At 37.5% G+C, this 12,991-nt stretch overlaps 2 protein-coding genes across 4 annotated transcripts in view; both read right to left on the bottom strand.

Moving 5' to 3' along the window:
* FSTL5 (follistatin like 5) overlaps positions 1-12,991 on the bottom strand; it is an 882,948-nt gene that overhangs the window by 192,636 nt on the left and 677,321 nt on the right. The gene's annotated exons all lie outside the window — the stretch shown is intronic.
* On the bottom strand, positions 10,676-12,637 carry LOC129542633 (transformer-2 protein homolog alpha-like). Its single transcript, XM_055405238.2, is given in 3 exon segments — positions 10,676-11,279; positions 11,282-11,869; positions 12,457-12,637. Coding segments are annotated over 3 exon segments (849 nt in total). The 5' UTR covers positions 12,493-12,637; the 3' UTR covers positions 10,676-11,054.

Genomic DNA, 12,991 nt, shown 5'->3' with positions numbered 1-12,991 from the left:
CCAAAGTATTGGAGTTTCAGCTTTAGCAGCACTCCTTCCAATGAACACCCAGGATTGATCTCCTTTGGAAGGGACTGGTTGGATCTCCTTGCAGTCCAAGGGACTCTCTGGAGTCTTCTCCAGCACCACAGTTCAAAAGCATCAATTTTTCGGTGATCAGCTTTCTTCACAGTCCAACTCTCACATCCATACATGACCACTGGAAAAACCATAGCCTTGACTAGACGGACCTTGCTTGGCAAAGTAATGTCTCTGCTTTTTAATATGCTATCTAGATTGGTCGTAACTTTCCTTCCAAGGAGTAAGCGTCTTTTAATTTCATGGCTGCAATCAGCATCTGCAGTGATTTTGGAGCCCAAAAAAATAAAGTCTGACACTGTTTCCACTGTTTCCCCATCTATTTCCCATGAAGTGATGGGACCAGATGCCATGATCTTTGTTTTCTGAATGTTGAGCTTCAAGTCAACATTTTCACTCTCCTCTTTCACTTTCATCAAGAGGCTTTTGAGTTTCTCTTCACTTTCTGCCATAAGCGTGGTGTCATCTGCATATCTGAGGTTATTCATATTTCTCCTAGCAATTTTGATTCCAGCTTGTGCTTCTTCCAGCCCAGCGTTCCTCATGATGTACTACTCTGCAGAGCAGTTAAATAAGCAGGGTGACAATATACAACCTTGATGTACTTCTTTTCCTATTTGGAACCAGTCTGTTGTTCCATGTCCAGTTCTGACTGTTGCTTCCTGACCTGCATACATGTTTCTCAAGAGGCAGGTCAGGTGGTCGGGTATTCCCATCTCTTTCGGAATTTTCCAGTTTATTGTCATCCACACAGTCAAAGGCTTCGGTATAGTCAATGAAGCAGAAATAGATGTTTTTCTGGCACTCTCTTGCTTTCTCCATGATCCAGCGGATGTTGGCAATTTGATCTCTGGTGCCTCTGCCTTTTCTAAAACCTGCTTGAACATCTGGAAGTTCACAGTTCACATATTGCTGAAGCCTGTCTTGGAGAATTTTGAGCATGACTTAAAACATATTAAAAACAAGTATGTTCCAAATTTTGAGTGGTCAGAATTTCCTATGCCAAAACTTTTTATATATATTTGTGTGTATATATTTAGATATATACTGTGCTAACTTACTTCAGTTGTGTTTGACTCTTTGCAACCCTATGGACTGTAGCTCTCCTTCCTCGTCTGTCCATGGGATTTTCCAGGCAAGCCTACTGGAGGGGGTTAACATGCTCCCCTCCAGGGTATCTTCCCATTCCCAACTCAGAAATTGAACCCATATCTCTTAAGTCTCCTTCATTGGCAAGTGGGTTCTTTACCACTTGCATTTCCTGGGAAGCATATACATATATCTGTATTGATCTGGCAGTCCCACTTCAGGATATAAAATCAAAGGAAAAGGAAAGTTTATTATCTCAAAGAGACAGCTATATGTGTGAACATCTTTCCCATGTTCATAGCAATATTATTCACAGTAGCTTAAGTGTGGAAAGAATATGTGTTCTTCAACAGATAATAGTAAAGAAAAAAAATATATATAATATCATAATGCAAATAACAACCAAAAGGTGGAAATGATACAATAAGAATCAACTGATAAATAGAAAATAAAATTTGGTTTATCCATACAATAAAATATTATTTGATGATGAAAAGAAAGAAGTACTGATATATGCTACTATTTTAACATGCTAAGATATTACCCTAAGTGAAAGAAGTGTAAATCATAAGTCCACATATTGTATGAGCCCATTTCTATGAAACATCCAGAATGGGTAAATCCATCAGGATAAAAAGCAGATTAGTGGTTTATAGGGGCTGAGGGGAGGGAGAAATGTAAAACAACTGCTTGGTGGATATCAGGATTATCTGAGGGATGATGAAAATGTCTGGGGAGTAAATAGTGAGATGGTTGCACAACATTTTAAATGTACTGTAAACCACAGAATTGTTCACTTTAAAATGATCTGATGTTATGTGAAATTTACTTTGATAAGAAAGGAAAGCCTTATAGAAGTGCTTATAGGTCAACTGACAGAGAAAGCTCCCATGTCAATAGCAGCAAGGAAACAATATTCACGTGAGGGAGCCATCCTGAAAGTAAATTCTCTAGCACGCTTTTAGATCACTGCAGCCCTGGCCAATATGTTGACTGCACCTCAGAAATACTTCTCAGAAATACCAGGGCCAACTAGCTAAGGTTTGCTCAATATTTTTTAATTTCATTTCTCTACTTATTATCTTTAACTCTTTATTATAGTTTAGAATTACATTATATTGAGAAGATGATAAAGGTTTTTTGTTTAAAGCTACTAAGCATTAGGTAACTTAACTTAGTATGTGCTCATAGATAAACAGATAAAATTCCCCAAAGTTGAGAGCAATATAAACTTAATACCAAAATTAAGCAAGGACATTACTAGAAAAAGAATAACTACTGGTCAATTTGTTTCATGAAAATAGACTTTAAAAGTTTTCCAATATATTAAGAAACAAAACCTAGCAGAATATAAAATGATGAAAGTGTTAGCTGTTCAGTCATGTCCAACTGTTTGTAACCCATGGACTTTAGCCTGCCAGGCTCTTCTGTCCATAGGATTCCCCAAGCAATACTGGAGTGGGTTGCCAAAATGATATTAGACCATAAAATATTTGCTTTGCTATAGATATTCAAAAATCACTCAATATAATTTACAACATATGTAGTTTAAAGGAGAAAAACCATATATCTCAATAGCTACAGAAAAGTCATTTACTTTTAGCACACAGAAATGAGTATTTTACTTATTAAAATAAAGGATGTCTTAAAATATACAGCTAACCTTGATAGATGATATGATTAAGTAAAATAAAATACAAAATAATCCATGGATGAATTGTCAGAATAAGTACACTTTCACTTTTCACTTTCCTGCATTGGAGAAGGAAATGGCAACCCACTCCAGTGTTCTTGCCTGGGGAATCCCAGGGACAGGGGAGCCTGGTGGGCTGCCGTCTGTGGGTTCGCACAGAGTCGGACACGACTGAAGCGACTTAGCAGCAGCAGCAACAGTAAGTTTGCATGACACAAGTTATTTATATTTGTAAATATGAGCAACAAACATTCAAGGTACCTTGAATAATGCAGTGTCATAAAGCAACAAGGGCTTCCCTTTTTTAATAATACTTGATATTCCCTGGAAGCTCAGCTGGTAAAGAATCCGCCTGCAAGGCAGGAGACCCCAGTTTGATTCCTGGGTCGGGAAGATCTGCTGGAGAAGGGATATGATACCCACTCAAGTATTCTTGGGCTTCCCTGGTGGCTTTGATGGTAAAGAAACCACCTCCAGTGCGGGAGACCTGGGTTTGATCCCTGGGTTGGGAAGGTCCTCTGGGAGCTATCCACTCCAGTATTCCGGCCTGGAGAATTCCATGGTCAGAGGAACCTGGCAGGCTACAGTCCATGGGGTTGCAAAGAGTCAGACATGACTGAGTGACTTTTACTTTCATAAACCAACAAACATGCTTATATATATATATATATATATATATATATATATATATATGAACATATCTAATGAATAAATGATGCCCATGTCCCTTGCAAGAAAATTTTAAAATGTTGTTTGGAAAAATGTTAAGAAAAATGAGATAACAACTAATTAATGGATAAATAAAACCTATTTGCTGTCCTCTAGTTTTCACTATGTCAGTTTCAGTCATCAGAAGTTCTTTGCTCCTTTGCCTCCCCAAGCCTCAGTAAGGTAAACGTATTTGTACAGGAATTTTTAAATAGTGTGCCTCTTACCTGAATCCTTTTATTTATTCCATTAACTTGTCATAGATATGTTACCCAATATCTGTGACAAACTGTAAAGTGACATATTGAGATGGGAAGACAAGTCTCCTTGCTCTTATGTGTACACCATTCAATAATGGAAGCCAAGGAGCAAAGAACTTTAAGACAATGTTTTTGTCCTGCAGCTGAGCTGATGAGGATGTGATGGGTACATAATGAAACGAATGATGGACCCAGCAAATGTTAAGAGAGCGTTTGAATTGGATTTTGAAGTGTCTTTTAGGAGTATAACAAAAGGACAAGTGAATGTATTTGTGAGGGAGGTATTTATAGCAGAAACATAAGACTGGAATATCATGTATTATTTCAATGAGTGCTTCTTCAGCTTGAGTTATATTATGGGTAGTTAGATGTATGTCATACACATTTGTTCTGAGAGTCAGTTACTCAATTTGCCACTAATGATTCTGTGAGAGAAATTCTGCATTCATTCAATAAACACATGTATATTGATTACACTTTGTTGAGGGGTTCAGGAATTAGGCAATGACTAATTATTAATTATACAATTCTCAAATAATCATGCAACATATTTTGAGAGTTGGATAAGAATGTGAGTACATTAGGGCAAATGATTTAGACACTTTAATTCCAATATCCAAAAGCATTTGTTCTTTTCAAGAAAAACAAATATATTATCTCTAATATAAATATTAAATGCATTCATACTGAAAACAAGCTGTTCTAGATAGGTGGATTTTCTAAGTATTGGAGGCAAAATCTTTTATAATGCTTAATATTTAAGATGAACATTTATTTTTTATGCAAGTCTGAAGTGAAGTACAGATTTCATATTTAGAAACCTCTATGATAATGAAAGCACTGCTTTATTTGGTGACATTCAATGACATTTAGACTGTGACAAATGAGTGTGAACCCTTACTCTGTTATTCAATAGTTATGTGATCTTGTGAGCACATTTTTAAACCTTTTTAAGTCTTGTTTTCCTATATTAAAAACGGATATTGTATCATACTATACAGGTTTTGAAAACCAAATAGAATAATAAAAATTAAAATTTTTATATATTGCAAATGATATATCTTACATTGTTTATGCTATATATAATATATAATGCTATTTATACTACATATATATGATTATATATATACAGATATATAATTATTTGGCAGAGGGGTTACCTTATTTATTTATGGTATCCTCATACATAGCTGAGTGATAAAAGAACCATAGAGTATGGAAAAGTCGTCCACAGGGTGTGCAGTATAGTCTTATCATACCTGTCCCTTTTTCACACTCAGACTGACATTTTCTGTTTAGAATGACCATGAGAGTACATGTACCCTGCATTTACCTTAGTAAGAACATGCTTTGGCAAAAAAAGAAAAGAGTACAGATCTCAAAGACTCTTTTTCAGGATCAATCTTAGGAAGGGACCATGGACAGAAAATGACTGGAGGAGCAATTGTACAATCTGACTGACTAATGAACAGATGTAAACCTTCCAGATATACTGGAATTATAAAAGCAATGCAAACCAGAATACTAGTTGAAGTCACCAGATCAGAACTATAGACAGACCTATCTCCCTACCGTCCCTTAGTTCACATTCTTGGTTATAGATACTCTAGACATCATAAACCATACTCATGTCAACTGTAATACAGAGATGAAAAAAAGGGGTGGGCTAAAAATGCTCCTCAAAGACTCAATAATCATCTAGGATTTGACTCTGTGTATTGTCTTTCATAGTCTCAGATGTGGAAAAATAATAATGGAATAATAGTGGAAAAATAACCTCTTGATGAAGGTGATAGAGAAGAGTGAAAAAGTTTGCCCAAAACTCAATATTCAGAAAACTAAGATCATGGCATCTGGTCCCATCACTTCATGGCAAATAGATGGGGAAAAAGTGGGAAAAGTGACAGATTTCATTTTCCTGGGCTCCAAAATCACTGTGGACAGTAACTGCAGCCATGAAATTAGAAGATGCTTTCTCCTTGGAAGAAAAGCTATGATAAACCTAGGCAAAGTATTACAAAGTAGAGACATAACTTTGTGAACGAAGGTCCATCAAGTCAAAGCTATGGTTTTTCCAGGAGTCATGTACGAATGTTATAGTTGGACTATAAAAAAGGCTGACTGAAGAATGGATGCCTTAGAACTGTGGTGCTGGAGAAGACTCCTGAGAGTCCCTTTGACTGCAAGGAGATCAAACCAGTCAACCCAAAAGGAAATCAATCTTGAATATTCACTAGAAGGACTGATGCTGAAGCGGAAGCTTCAATACTTTTGGCCACCTGATGTGAAGAGCTGACTTACTGGAAAAGACCCTGATGCTGGGAAAGATTGATGGCAGAAGGAGAAGGGGATAAAGAGGATGAGATGATTGGATGGCATCAGTGACTTAATAGACATGAGTCTGAGCAAACTCAGGGAGATAGTGAAAGACAGGGAAGCCTGGTATGCTGCAATCCACGGGTTCGCAAAGAGTCAGACACAACTTAGTGACTGAACAACAAAAAAGCTGTGAGCACCAGAATTCTACACATTTCACAACACACACACACATACACCAAGGCATGGAAAATAATGATAGGAAGTAAAACAATTCTGTTTTCTTTTTCCCTTGATGATTACTTAAATAACTTATTTTAAAATAGCAAATACATTGGTAGCCAACAATAGGGAAAGGGAGGAAAAATAATAATAGTATTCATATAACGTGTTTCTCATTCAGTGTACTGGTATCAAAGGGGTTTTTATTCTGTCTGCCCTCTGATGGATAAGGATAAGAGGCTTATGAAAGAATCCTGATGAGAGAGACTGACTTAGGGGGAAACTGGGTCTTGTTCTGATGGGCGGGGCCATGCTCTGTAAATCTTTAATCCAATTTTCTGTTTATGGGACAGGCCGTAGTTCCTCCATGTTGTTTGACCTGAGGCCAAACTATGGTGGAGGTTATGAAGATACCTCCTGCAAAAGGCCCTATGCATGCACTGCCTTGTTCAGTGCCCCAAACCTGCAGCAGGCCACCACACACCCACGCCTCCACTGGAGACTCCCGGACACTCACGGGCAAGTCTGGGGCAGTCTCTTGTGGAGTCACTTCTTTATCCTGGGTCCTGGTGCACACAAGGTTTGGTTTGTACCCTCCAAGAGTCTGTATCCCCAGTTCTGCGTAAGTTCTGGAGGTTATATGGTGGGTTAATGGTGACCTCCTCCAAGAGAGTTTATGCCATATCCATGTCTGGTGTACCCAGAACCCCTGCCCCTGTGGCAAGCCACTGTTGACCTGTACCACCACAGGAGACACTCAAACACTCAAAGGAAGTTCTGGATCAGACTCGGTGGGGTCTCCTGGTATGCACAACATTTGTTTGAGCCCTCCAAGTGTCTCTAGCAGGTATGGAGTTTGATTACAAATGTGATTTTGCCCCTCCTACCATCTTGCTTGGGCTTCTCCTTTGCCCTTGAACGTGGGGTATCTTTTTCTGGTGGGATCCAAAATTCTCCTGTCAATGATTTTTCAGCAGTGAGTTGTAATTTTGGAGTTTTTCCAGGAGAAGGTGAGCATGCATTTCTTCTACTTTGCCATCTTGTATTGATCAAAATCGTTCATTCGCCTAAGTTTACTTAAATAGTAATTGGTGGAATCAGCAAAAGCACTCAGACAGTGTGACTATAGAATTCAGTTTTATCCATTGTGCTATACTGTCAAAATGTAAATACTGATGTTTTCATACTAAGTGAAATAAGTCAGACAGAGAAGGAGATATATGATATTCCCTATATGCAGAATTAGCACTGTGACTTTGACACAGGTCCTTTACTTCTCTGAATCTTCATTTCTTCACCTCCCTTTCCTCCATTAATCCTTGGAAGCTGATCCTGCTGCCATTACTAATGATGCTCCTCAGGCTAAAGCAGCCATGCCAGTCCTTCTCCTGTAGAAAATTCTTAAAGAGATGAGAATACCAGGCCACCTGACCTGCCTCCTGAGAAATCTGTATGCATGTCAAGAAGCACAGTTACAACTAGACATGGAAAAACAGACTGGTTCTAAATTGGAAAAGGAGTACATCAAGGTTGTATATTGACACCCTGCTTATTAAACTTATATATGTGGAGTACATCATACAAAATGCCAGGCTAGATGAAGCACAAGCTGGAATCAAGATTGCCAGGAGAAATATCAATAACCGCAGATATGCAGCTGACACCACCCTTTTGGCAGAAAATGAAGAATTAAAGAGTTTCTTGATGAAAGTGAAAGAGGAGAGTGAAAAAGTTTGCCTAAAACTCAACATTCAGAAAACTAAGATCATGGCATCTGGTCCCATCACTTCATGACAAATAGATGGGGAAACAATGGAAACACTGAGAGATTTTATTTTGGGGGGATCCAAAAATCACTGCAGATGGTGACTGTAGCCATGAAATTAAAAGATACTTGCTCCTTGGAAGAAAAGCTATGACCAATCTAGACAGCATATTAAAAAGCAGAGACATTATTTTGCCAACAAATATCCATCTAGTCAAAGCTATAGTTTTTCCAGTAGTCATGTATGGTTGTGATAGTTGGACTATAGAGAAAGCCGAGCACTGAAGAATTGATGTTTTTAAACTGTGGGGTTGGGGAAGACTCTTGAGAGTCCCTTGGACAGCAAGGAGATCCAACCGGTCAATCCTGAAGGAAATGAGTCCTGAATACTCATTGGAAGGCCTAATGCTGAAGCTGAAACTCCAATACTTTGGCCACCTGATGCAAAGAACTGCCTCATTGGAAAATACCCTGATGCTGGAAAAGATTGAAGGTGGGAGGAGAAGGGGATGAAAGAGAATGAGATGATTGGATGGCATAACCAACCCGATGGACAAAAAATTGAGCAAGCTCTGGGAGTTGGTAATGGACAGGGAGGTTTGGCGTGCTGCAGTCCATGGGGTCACAGAGTAGACACAACTGAGCGACTAAAAAGAACTGAATTGAACTGATCAACTGATGGTCTGAAAAATGTCTCACGTAAACTTGAAGGATTAGTGATTGGCATAACAACTATTTAACCTCGGTGACAAGCTACACAGTAATAGTAGGTTATTTTTCTCAGGATACACATTATGAAATATAAATGAGGATTGATTTCAAACTGAATTAAAAAGTCAATAATCTTCCAGAGAACATTTCAAGCCATTTGTTACAGTCACTTTTACATAGGAAGTGCACTCTATGAACTTGTTTTTCCTTTCTCTGGGCAACGCATGTAAAAAGAAACCTAGGGGACCAAGGGGTTCCTACATTTGATTGAGAATCCAGTACTTATATTATCATGAAAATCCTTAAATCAACTTTCTCATAGTTTAAACAAAGGGTAATTTTAAAGTTATCTATTCACTGAAAATTTCCTAACTATATTGAATGTCTCACAAAAATATCTCAGCAATTTAAATGGTTGACTTTAGTACTTTCAAATAATATCAGTATTTGTATTGTCAAACAATATCAACATAGCATTATCAAGTAAAATTAATATTAAATATCAATATTTATTAATATATATATGTACATACAAATACATTAAATGGTTAAGTTTATATATTATTCAGCTTTGTTCTGTAGATATAGCTAAGTTTCTGTCATTTAAAATGGAAGGTATATAAGAAGACCTTAATATTTGAATTTTGTTTATGAAAAAATTTTAAGTATAAAATCTGATTTTATTATCTTAAGATTATAATTGTGAAATATTTATTAACAACTTCTTAGTGTAGCATGTAGTTCTAGGTATCATTCTCACATGTTCAGTTTTACATATAAACATGTTGAGTTACTGCTGCGACCACACTTGGAAATTAGCCTAAGGGACTATAGGAAATAATTGGCCTAAATTGCTTATCTGGTAGTGATCACAAAATAAGTGGCCCCAGAGAAGTATCTACTGGAATGTGAGTACTGGGAATCTAAATAGAAATTCTGAATTAGACATCATATAGTCATATGTAAGGTATATTTGAGATCCCTAAAAAATTGTATTTTGAAAAGCCAAAGTCAAATAAATCATCAGTTCATGTATAGTATTTTCAGAGAGGTATTACTAATTCACTTCAAGTAGATGTAACCTCTCAAGGAAAGTGAAATATCTCATCACCCAGTTAAAATAAATAGTATCACTTTGTGACCAAACTAAACTAATATTTATCTAACAATTATTAGGGCATAAATGGAAAAAAATAAAGGGTGCTTTATATATATGGAGGACTAGTAACTCTAAGAATGCATAGATAAGGCTATTTTTAGCTAGTTATAAAAATTAGAAATGGAAATGGGTCTCTGATACTAGGAAGCATTAAAATAAAAGTAAAAAACAATGAGTTAAAGATAATAAAACATGATTAGTATAGTTACATTTCTGGAAACTTCTAGAATCAGTTATAAACAGATATATGCTCAAAACCATGAAGTATTTAATGATTATAATAACAGGATTAAAACTGGGTAATAAAGGCCTATGAATATATTTCTCAAAAAAGCATAGTAACTTTATTGGATGAGAATAAATCAGTATTTTACTCAATATTTGGAAATATCTAATAGAATTCTTTTATTTTTTTTTTAAGTTTCAACAAATGTATTTTAAATACAACATGTTTTACAGGAGTCCACAAGCTTTTCATTTATTAAAAAAACGATGCAATTTTTAGGGTTCAAAAATCCTGTTCTTTAAAAGAAATGACCAAGTAAGTATTTTCTTCTATAGCTTTAAACTTTCTACACTCAACTATTTGACTGTTCCCATGCCACCCCAGACAAACTTGACCTGACTGAACTACTACTAACTTCCCAAAAGAAAGTTAAAAAAGGAGTTTGTAGCAAATGCAGACCTCTAATACAATGTCTAATACAATATCTAACACAAAAGAAGCTTTAAAAAGATCATTTCTTTCCTCATTTTGATAAGCTAGGAGTGAATTTTCCATAAAAGCAAAAAACAAAAAAATCATTTACAAAGCATAACACGGGGGGTTCCTTTTTTACTCAAGATGTTTAACTACTCAAAAATGACAATTACATCTTTAAGAGTATAATAAAAGGGGTGGAAAATAGCAATACAATTGACAAAGTGTAGATGCTAAACAAACCAAAGATTTTTTAAGGGTTCTTTTTGAGGAGTAGGAAGGATTAGAAGCTTGGGGAAATCCAGAATTAAAAAAAGAGAAAAAGATGTCCTCAACTGCAACCACTCTGCTTATTAATAGCGACTTGGGCTGTAGGATCGAGATCTTGATCGTGATCTGTATCGACTATAATAAGGAGAAGGTGATCTTCTTCTGTACCGGTAATCATAGTCTTCATATCTGTCGTACCCACGATCATATCCTCGATCATAGTAAGAATCTCGACGTCTGCCACCTCCTCCACCTCCACCACCGCCTCCACCACCACCGCCACCACTGTGAGTTGGTCTGCCCATCCCATGCATATGCCTGATGTTGGCGTGTGTGCTCTCTTGGTGATAGAATAATCCACCCGAATTCTTCTACCATTCAGTTCCATTCCATTTGCCCTTTCCATAGCCTCCTTTGAGTCACCTATTCTTTCGAAATAAACAAAAGCAAATCCCCGAGACCGTCCAGTTCGCTGGTCATAAACCACATTGACACCACTCAACGGTCCATATCGCGAAAACACTTCACGAAGATCTCTCTCTGTTGTGTATAAACTGAGGCCAAACACTCCTAGACAAGTATTGGGATCAGGATTTGCCCTGCTGCCTGTATGTCTTCTCCGGTTAGACATTGGAGAATGACTTCGGCTCCTTCGACGCCGGTATTCTGGTGTGTATGACCTACTTCGAGATCGTCTCCTATGAGAGTGAGAATGGGGTCTGGATCGAGTGTAACGTCTATGAGAATGCCTCCTTGACCTCGACCTGGATTTTGATCTTGATCGAGAATGGGATTCAGAGTGTTTGGAAACCCTTGATGGACTACGAGATCCTGACCTGCTCTCCGATTTTACACGAGCAGGAGTTCCCGTTGGAGATTTTGACTGAGAGCGAGACTCCTAACAAAGAAGACAGTGTTACAAATGGCACTGGTCACATAGATGCCTAACACCTAACATTTAAAGTACCGTAATTATTTCTATTGATTGCTCCTGAAAAACAAATGGTTAGGCAACACCCTCCAGAAAAAATTTCAGCTCATTAATAACCCATTGTTAATACTGCTACCTGTCCTCAATAATTCCCTACTTGAACCAGATCACCAATTCTCTATTAACTAAGTAATCATGCAAATTCATCTACAACTTGATCATACAGACACTGGAACATAAACCATACATTTACTTAACCTAGGACCCATTCATTCTTCCAGATTCTTTTAATTCTACTTCACTCTTGCTTTCTACTTCTCTTCATTCTTCATTGAGTTTTTCATTTTTCATACTTCGTGTATTCTTCCCCAAAACAATTCAAAATAGCCTTAAAAAATATTCAAGTGCTTCTATCTGACCAATCGTCTGTTCAATTTTTTCCCCCATTCAATTTTAATTTTCTGATCTTTAATACTTTTCATTAGCCTTCTTTTATCTTGATTTATCTTTCACATTCTTGGAAAAAACTCTTCAATTTCTTCACGAACATTAACTCTGCCCTCGAAGTTGTTCTCCTCTAAATCACTCATGTCGGCCAGGCGCTCCCCAAAACTAAATAAGAGACAAGTCTTGGCTTGAGGGCCGATGGCCTAATCAACCCGCTGACTGGACCGTGGAGAGGAGGAAAGAGTCGGCAACAACGGCAGCCCCACTCCACTCCCACTCGGTCGCAGGCTCCGGCAAAATGGCCGGAAATATCTAATAGAATTCTTTTAATCTAACAATCTTTCTAACCTAATAGTGAGTGTGTGCTCAATCGCTTAGTAGTGCCAAATTTTTGCAGCACCATGGACTTGGGGCCTGCCAGGCTCCTCTGTCCATGGAATTCTCCAGGCAAGAATACTGGAGTGGATTACCATTTCCTGTTCCAGGGATTCTTCCCCACCCAGGGATCAAACACGCACCTTTTGCATTGGCAGGCAGATTCTTTACCACTGAGCCATCAAGGAAGCCTTAATCTAATAGTAGAAATGACCTAATGGAAAATTTATATACCTTGGTAACACTGAGCTCTACCTTTTTGTCATC

This window comes from Moschus berezovskii, chromosome 19 (assembly GCF_049115385.1).
Source record: "Moschus berezovskii isolate FMDL1 chromosome 19, NW_MosBer_1.0, whole genome shotgun sequence".
NCBI classification, from domain to species: domain Eukaryota; kingdom Metazoa; phylum Chordata; class Mammalia; order Artiodactyla; family Moschidae; genus Moschus; species Moschus berezovskii.
The sequence above is the reverse complement of the archived record's forward strand: the minus strand, read 5'-3'. Positions and strand labels throughout refer to the sequence as shown.